The sequence below is a fragment of the Elephantulus edwardii genome, unplaced genomic scaffold (genome assembly GCF_000299155.1).
Source record: "Elephantulus edwardii isolate Elephantulus edwardi_28Jun2011 unplaced genomic scaffold, EleEdw1.0 scaffold00034, whole genome shotgun sequence".
Taxonomy (NCBI): Eukaryota; Metazoa; Chordata; class Mammalia; order Macroscelidea; family Macroscelididae; genus Elephantulus; species Elephantulus edwardii.
Window position 1 is genome coordinate 14030977 of NW_006399784.1, and position 9099 is coordinate 14040075.

The 9099-nt window shown below is 39.3% G+C and overlaps 1 protein-coding gene across 1 annotated transcript in view; it reads right to left on the minus strand.

Annotated features, from left to right (window-relative positions):
* GUCY1A3 (guanylate cyclase 1, soluble, alpha 3) overlaps window positions 1-9099 on the minus strand; it is a 53574-nt gene that overhangs the window by 32615 nt on the left and 11860 nt on the right. The window contains exons 2-3 of the mRNA XM_006884452.1: window positions 8099-8160; window positions 768-826 (exon numbers count right to left, since the gene is read on the minus strand). Of these exons, the coding sequence (XP_006884514.1) occupies window positions 768-826; window positions 8099-8160 (121 nt within the window). The remainder of the gene's footprint in view (window positions 1-767; window positions 827-8098; window positions 8161-9099) is intronic.

The following is a 9099-nucleotide window of genomic DNA, read 5'->3' on the forward strand; positions in this document are numbered from 1 at the left end:
AGGAAATAAAAAAACGTATTGCGATGGGAAAGTCTGCTGTTAATGACCTCTCTAAAGTACTCAAGAGCAACGGTGTCTCTGTGGAGACTAAGGTGCACCTGATACAGGCCATGGTCTTTGCAATCACTTGTTATGCATCAGAGAGTTGGACAATGACTAGGGAGAACAGAAGGAGAATTGATGCCTTTGAGTTGTGGTGCTAGAGAAGTGTACTGAATGTACCATGGACTGCCAAGAAAACAAACAGATTCATCCTGGAGAGGATTAAACCAAGCAACTCCTTGGAGGCAAGGATTCTGGGGCTTCATCTGACATACTCTGGGCATGTTGCCAGGAGGGACGGGTCCTTGGAGAGGGACATCATGCTTGGAAGGGTGGAGGGACGGTGCAGGAGGGAAAGACCCTCTATGAGATGGATTGATTTGGTGACTGGGGTAATCGGGATGGGTGTGTCGGAGGCAGTGAGATTGGCACTGGATAGAGCAGGGTTTAGGGCTGTTGTGCATAGGGTCGCTATGAGTCACAAATGACTCGACGGCACATAACAACAACAACAAACATCATGGTAAAAGGAAAAGCTTTACCTTAAACATACACCGGTATGAAAACAAGTCTTTATGTTAACTTAAACAGATTGCTTATATTCCATGTTATATACAACACTGAACATCTGACACTGGTATTGTAGCGACCAACAAAGAAGTATGATTATTTTTAGAGAAAATATTAGTTCCACTGTTACAAATGTTCTTGAATAAGTCTACTACCTGCTGCAACTGCATGGTCGGTGATGATTTTCTCAAAGTCTTCTCTTTCCAAATATTTCCTGGAAATATAAAAATTGTTTGTATCTAAATTATAAAGCTGATAAAAGAATGCTACTACTTCAAATTAAAACATATAAAAATGACAAAGGAAAGAATTTAAATTATCTTTTTATAGAGCCAAACATTGGCTACTAAGTTTATAGGAAAGCAGTAATGACACGGACAATCAAAAACAATGTTGAAAATGGCCAAATGTTCATTTTCCAAAATTAAATACATTTCTTTTTTATGTTAACTTTACACAGGCTAAGACTGAAGAAGTTTGTTCTGCCAAGACATCAGGAATGTGAAATGACCAAGGAGAGTGAAGGGAAGGTAAGAAATCAACCCATAGTTTTTCTGATAACCTAGCCAAGAAGAAAAATCAACACACACATGAATTTTATTATTATGACTATTTTCTTCTTTCTTTAGTGGGTAAGGAGTCACACTGTCCACTCAAAGGTAACTGTCCGAACCCACCAGATGCTCTGTGGGGAAAAAGTGAGAAGTTCTTCTCATACAATTTACAACCTCTGAAAAGCCACTGGAGGGTCAAAACAAGTCGGTTCCATCTTAATAACAACAACAACAACAACAAAATATCAGTTATTTCAAAGACTCAACTATCATTACATTTAACTTCATCTTTTATTATATAAAATTTCTCCTCTTCTCTTTGCCATCAAGTTAGAACCAACTCATAGCTGACCCTCCACTGAATTTCTGAGGGTGTAAATCACATGATAGGAGATTGCTCATCTTTCTCCTACAAACCTGTTGATGGATTAGAACCACCATAGCCTTTGGGTCAACAGTTCAACTCCCAAATATCTGTAATACTAGAGTTTCCTGGAAAAGCTTAGGAACTAAAAAAAGAAGAAGAAGAAGAACAGAAGCCAAAAAACAAACAAACAAACAAAAAACCCACCCAAACTTCATTCAATTACTGTATTCATTTTTTTTTTCAATTACTGTATTCATTTTTATAACATAAAACCAGTTGTAGTTTGTTCTTTGGTGATTCCAAATTGTAGTGACTCAGCTTATCAGAATAAACTATGCTCCAGAGGGTTTAAGATGACTGATTTTTCTGCAGCAGAATCCTCTGGATGGTCTATAAACACCAACCCCTTAGTTGGCACCCAAGCATATTAACTCTTGGCACCACGTAGGCATTCTCTTCCTATACTCAGATGATAGAGAAGAACTGCTCCCAGGGATTTTCTTGGCTGTAATTTTCACAGGATCAGATTTCCAATTCTTTACTGGAGCTTTGCTGGTAGATTCAACCAATCTTCTGGTTAGCAGATGAGAACTTAATTGTTGGGCTACCAGATTGATAATACCATACACATCTCCTGACAGAAAAACATGAATCAAATCAATTCCAGTCAAGTAAATTTCAACTCACAGGGACTCTTGTGTAACAGTGGAGAATGGCCCCACCTGGTTTTCACAGCTGTAAATCTTTACAGAAGTAGATTGCCACAACTTCCTCCCTCAGAGTGACTGGTGGGAGGAAATGACTGGATTATATCCACTGTATTTGTTATTGTTGTCATAGACAACTCATAGCGACCCTATGAAAAAATGACCTGAAACACTTATATAACTTTGGTCGTTTCTCCAAGTTCATAGATTTCCGGGAGGCAAGCCGTTTCGGAAGTGGATGTCACTCCTGCTTCCAAGCTTGTTTTAATTGGGAAGCTCCACCAAACACTGGTGTAACCATTATCCATGGGTAACCATTATCACATTTGGCACATCAGTGTCACAGTGTTTAGCATTACAGCAACCACGAGTTACCTCTGTACAGCAATGCACAGACCAATGCTATACCACCTAGAAGAATGTTTGGCAAAAAACAAAAACAAAAACAATTTAAACCAGGCCTGAGTGCCACAGATTAAAATCACCCACGTTGGGCTTTCTGTCCACTATGTAAACAGAGCTCTCTCTATGTTGTCACTGTTATTGTTGTTAAATGACATTGAATCATAGACGAATCTTAGCAACCCTATGAGTGAAAGACCTGAACAATTGTATAACTTTCATCATTCAAGCCCTACAGCTGCTCTCAGAAGACAGATGAGCCAATCTGCTTCTATAAAGCTTTCCAGCTTTGGCAACCACATAGGACTGTTTTGTTTTTTTTTCTGATTTATACAGTTGTTATGAGCAGTGGGTCAAAATACACTTGAAATTTTAAACAGTTCTCAATAAAGCATAATACATGTTAGGAAGTTTAAGAAGAAAATACTTTTGAGAGGAAATTGGATCATTCTACCAGAATATATTATTTCTATTTATTTACACACTAGGTAGAAATTCTGAGGCTCCGTCTAACATACTTTGGATATGCTGTAAGGAGGGACCGGTCCTTGGAGAGGGATATCATGCTTGGGAGGGTGGAGGGACAGCGCAGGAGGGGAAGACCCTCTATGAGGTGGATGGATTCAGTGACTGGAGTAATCGGGATGTGTGTATCAGAGACAGTGCGATTGGCACAGGACAAAGCACAGTTTAGGGCTGTTGTACACAGGGTCGCTATGAGTTGCATGTGACTCGACGGCACTTAACAACAACAACAGGGAGAAACTGAAGAGAGTTCTCGTGGTTTAGTGGTGATGAACCTCACTGCAATGAAATAGAAGGTTTGAATCCACCAGATGCTCCACCAGAGAAAGATGGGCAAGCTCCTCCTATGCAATTTACTGCCTCTGAAAATCTGCTGGAGGGTCAGTTATGGGTCAGTTCTGACTCAGTAACAACAGGTAGAAATACATGTTATACAGGTAGGAATACCTATCTTTTATTTTTTTTTAATTTTTGTGTGAGTGTTCCGTCAAATCAGATCTGACTGGTACAGGAAGAGAATGTCCCTCCTTTTCCCGGCAGAGCATCTGGTGGATTTGAACCGTGTGCCTCTGGGATTGTAGTTGCAGCTCCTTGCCACTAGGCCACCAGAGTTCCCCTAGGCCACCAGAGCTCCCCTAGGAATACCTACCTTTTAAATATAATGTTACAACCCACTTTGAGCTAGAGAATACTGACAACTGGTCACGTATTTTTCTATACTGACTTATCTAGGTTTGCTTCTTTTTTTCTGCTTTGAAGTAGCCTTTTAGTTTGTGTCTATTTCTGTAATATAAGAGTAAATATGTTCAGAGGACACTAATACTGCGAGTTCTCAGTACCCATGATATTAAATTCAAGTAAAGCGTAGCTCGTGCAAACAAAACACAGTGAGCGAATCTCACACTAATTTCCTTTCGTTACTTTTACAAAGGACAAACAAGCATAAACCCATATTTACACACCAGGATGATGGCAGAAAAAAGGATAAGAAGCAAAGGCCCTTTATATATCAAAGAATATCAAAGAGACTTTATGTGCTAAATTAATATACTTAATGAGAATGGGAGAGGGTGACCTTTGGCCCTTAACACCAGTTTATTGTTTCATCAGATTGGTTTCTGGCTTTCAAGTCATAGAAGATGATAAACAGTCCACAGCACGGACAAGGGCATATTCAACAGTTGCTAAATCTAAAACAGTAGAAAAAGCAGCTGAATTGATAAGAGAGCATGAAAACAAAGGGTAAACTCAAGAGCTGAAAACACAAAACAGAGAGGAGCCTTTAGCATTATTAGTAAGGAGTCTTATGAGTAAAATGTTGTAATCTTATTTCAAAAGACAGATAATGACCATTCAATAACCCAACTCATTGCTGTCTAGCTGGAGCCGACTCATAGCTGACCCCCCAGTGAGTTTTCAGAGGCTGGAAATCACCTGGGAGGATATTGCCGATTTTTCTCCTGTAGAGCAGCTGGTAGATTTGAATCAGCTGCTTCCAGGTTAGCAACATGGTTCCCTACGGATGAGGCTGCGAGCTTTCCCTGATTATCACCGTTTGTTGCTAGGTGTCATGCATAGTGACCCTAGGAACAAAAGAACTGAACCTTGTCTTATCCTGCACCGTCCTCACCGTCTCTGGTATACTAGAGCAATTTAAATATCATGAACTCTGGTGGCTGCTTCTTGTTGTTTTTGTGTGCTGTCAAGTCAGAGCAGACCCATTGCTGACTCTGCAGTGGACAAGAACACTAAGCCTGGGAGATCCACAGTGAATCACAGGGAAGAAGATTGCCCATCTTTCTCCTGCAGAACACCCGGTGTATTTGAGCTCTGTACTTTTGCATTGGTAATTCCTTCCCATTAAGCTATGAGAGCTCCTTTAAACTGTACTACTAATCCAAAGGGCACACCTCTCTGGCAGTTTGGACCCACCAGTGGCTCCAAGGGAGAAAGATGGACAATCTCTTCTCTGACTGACAGCCTTGGAAACTGGCTGGAAGGTCAATTATGAGTTGGTTCCAACTCTACAGAAATAAGCATTTATTTTTTTCCCACCCTCTCTAAGAAAAAAAAATAATAAATGCGGTAAATGGTTTGTTCAACATGTAAAAGTAAATAGATTATTGTTTTTCTAATTTTGTTTATACATTCCTTGTTGTATATTTTATTCCTCCTCTCTCTTCCCGACCCCACCTCACCCCACAATGCACCTCTTGTTCCAGATTATTGTAATAGGTATAGGCCTAATCATTTTAGACAGTTCTTCCCCTCATCTCTTCTACTGCAGTGTTCATTTTTCAAAGGAATGCACTGTGAGAGAAAACACGCTAGTCAAATGCCTGCATCCAGTTGAAAGAACACTGCAGAACACAAAGCCCCGAGAATAAATTCTGAGTAAACTGAATGCCAAGGATTTGGGCAGACAGACACAGTAGCAGAGTTGGAATGACTTCTGGTTATCTTATCAGCTTGACTGGGAATTAAGGTCAGAGGCTTTCTTGGAAAGGAATGTCTTTCATATCGCTCATGTAAACACAGCATCTGTCAGGCGCATAGATTCACACCCTCTTCTTTTGGACCCATCCCTGACCTCTTCCTGGCTTGTCCTGCTGCCTGCAGTCTGGGACTGTTAGTCAGCAAGGGAACTAAGCCTGGGAGATCCACAGAACTGATTATACACTCTTGAGCTGCAGACAGCTGAGTGAATTAATAAAATATTCTCAGCCATGGAACTGGCTTGCCAAATGTCAATGTTCAAAGTACAAATTTTAAAGCCAAGTATTCATCCCATCATTTCCGCATTAACTACTAGTAGCAATTTGGAGGAATAATTCTAAAGAGGCCAATGAAGTTATATATTAACAAGAAACGTGTCAAGATATGTTTGCAAAATAGGATTTAAAAAAAATACTTATTAAATGCTCGATGTTGTTGTTGTTATGTGCTGTCGAGTTGCTTGTGTAGCAACCTATATACAGCAGCCCTAAACCCTGCTCTATCCTGTGCCAACCTTATTGTCTCTGACATACCTACCCCCACCCGCCCAGTGACCAAATAAATCCATCTCATCCAGAATCTTCCTCTCTTGTGCTGTCCTTCCAGCCTCCCAAGCATGATGACCCTTTTCAAGGACTGGTCCCTTCTTGCAACATGCCCAAAAAGATACTTTTTTTTTTTTTAAATTCTAAAACACACACAAGAAAAAAAGGATAAACAACTGATATTCAGATTTCACACAAAAACAGTGCACTAGTTGTTGAGAGTACTGAAACAGTTCCACCGATGCCCCCTGCTTCCTTGGCAACCTGTTCTTGTTACCACGCATTTTATTACTGAGGTGGCTCTTGAAAGCTTACCATGTGATTGAGGTATGTGGGACAAGGGACAGATACTGGTGGGCTACAATTCCAACTTTTTGTTTGGCAGCCTCCTTTGAGTGAGGAATCCATTCTGATCCCGGTTTAGGATCCCTGTTGTTAAGTACATTCTAGATTGGAAGTTTATGTTCACTCAGGAACACCTCAGAAGAAAGACCTGAAAACCTACTCTTGAAAAATCAGCCCCTGAAGCCCTAGACAGCTCAGTTCTGCTCCTGCTCTGATATACATGGAGTGTCCAAGAGTCAGGGTCACGGTAGCTCCATGGCAACTGTAAATGTACATGAAAATAAAGAGCTGGAAACAACCTAAGTGTCCATGAACAAACGAATCGATAGAGAAGCTGTAGTATATTCACACAATGGAATACCATGCTGCATTGAAAAACAATGAACTCATGAAATATTATTCAAAATGGGTGACTATGAAGGACATTATGCTGAGTGAACTATCTCAGTCATAAAAAGGATAAATACTGCATAGTGCCACTGTTGCAGAATTGGACTGACATCGGAGTTGGGGGGAGACTGAGAAAGATGGGATAAATAATGTACACTGCATTGAAACAGATTAGGGGGATAACTGTTTAAAAGGGATATATGATTAGGTATTATTGTCATGACAGGAGTCCAGAACAAAGGCTGCACAGTGGAATGGACTTGGTGGGAGGGATTGTATAACAATGAAATAATTTTCCTTTTACTTTTCAAAGAGAAGAATGAACTGGAGGGGAGGGATGGGTAAGGAGAAATGTAAAAATGAATGAATAGAAATCCAAAATCTTTGTAAATTTTCATTAATAATACTAATAAATTTAAAAAATAAAGTATATATCATATAGGGGCTTGTTCAAAAAAGTACTGTATGATACATGCTTAAAAATCATGGCTATGAAAAACTTCAACTTGAAGCTCAGATTTGACTTTTCCTAGCTGTCACATCTTAAGTATTTCATAAGACCAAGTTAATCATTTCCAAAATGTGAAAAATGTGTGCATTTACTATTGGGTTAGTAAAAGCTAAAACACATACATTTCTGGCAATTCTAGCACACATAATCTCCTGGTCTAGAAAACTCTGGAGTTATCTTTTTTTCTCTCTTTGTTTTTACCCCTAAATTTGACCTCTCACCAAGGTCAGCAACTTGCTTATCTGAAACAAACCTTGGATTTACTCTAAATTGTACTCATTTCATCTTTCTGATGTAACAAATACATAACATATATGGAAGAAAAGAAACAGGTTGAAGGCTCACTCTAACCAGAAACACCTCAGTAGAAAGACTGGTTGTCCATTTAAAGAATGTGGTCATTGAATATAGTTCTATTCTGACATGTGGAGTTATTATGAGTTGAAATTGCTTCATTGATTTCGCAGCAACTGGTCTTTTTTACTGGCTTTAGTTGTTGACTATTTTATGAGCTTTCTTGTCTCATAAAAGAATTATTTCTATCCTCCAGTTATAACTAAATAAACATTTGTTGATGTTCAGTTTTTAGTAGCAAAAGTGACGGCAGAAAGAGGTATCCATACAACTGGAGTTATTCAACTTACCTGCCTTCTTTTATTTTATGTTTTGCCAATGTTCTCTGAAGGGCAAGGTTCAGTCTTTCAAACTGGAATTGTAAAGAAAAGCCATAAATAAATAAGAATTTGTATGAAGATACACATTTTAAAAAATTGTCTACTTTCCTTATGAAGAAATAGAAACATTATGTCCTTTAATGATAAGTGTAGTGGATTTACACTGTGGAACAAGGGCTAATTTTCACTATGTTGTCAAATTCAGAAAGAGTAAATAATTCAGTTCAGGTATATGTTGTGGTCAAAACTTTGTCATTGGTGGGTGGCCTGATTGACAGTCACAGAACAGAGCCAGATTCAGTCAGAATCCAAGCAGAGGACTTCACAGTTTTGTGATGTCAGTTCTTCAATGAAGGAATCTGGGGCATCACTTCCTTTGGTGCAGGAAATCCTCTTGTTGTGCTGCCAAAAATTCAATCAGAGCCCGAGTCAAGCAAGTCAAGCAAGCCAAGCAAATACTGTGCCTTTCAGAGACGCTCTGACCAGATCCTCAGTGACTGCATCCCCAACTGCACTCTCGTGTTTATGCTTCACATCTCACTCCCATCTCCTGTGCCAGAAAACCCAGGCATTATCTGTCTCTTTCCCGCCCTCCCTCTCCTTTAAATTCAATCTATCACCAAGGTCAGTTGACGTTATCCAAAAAGCAACCTGCTTATACTTTAACTTGCATTGATTTCCTTCTTTTAAACTAGTTATCCTCATCAGATAGTTTTGTTTGTCTCACTTTTACAGATTATTACTTCTTGAGATGTTTGTTTTGTAAAATACTTGTACATAGTTTCCCTAGTCATGTTTTGATACTCTATTAACTATTTATTGATTCTAATAGAAAACATCTGATCTTTATTGACTATCTATAGATGACACATCGCGATATGCTTTTTGATTTCCTGACTGCTGGTACCAAGAGTGTTGACTGAGGAGCCGAGCAAACTGAAGCTGTGAACACTCTCAATCTCTTCATCATC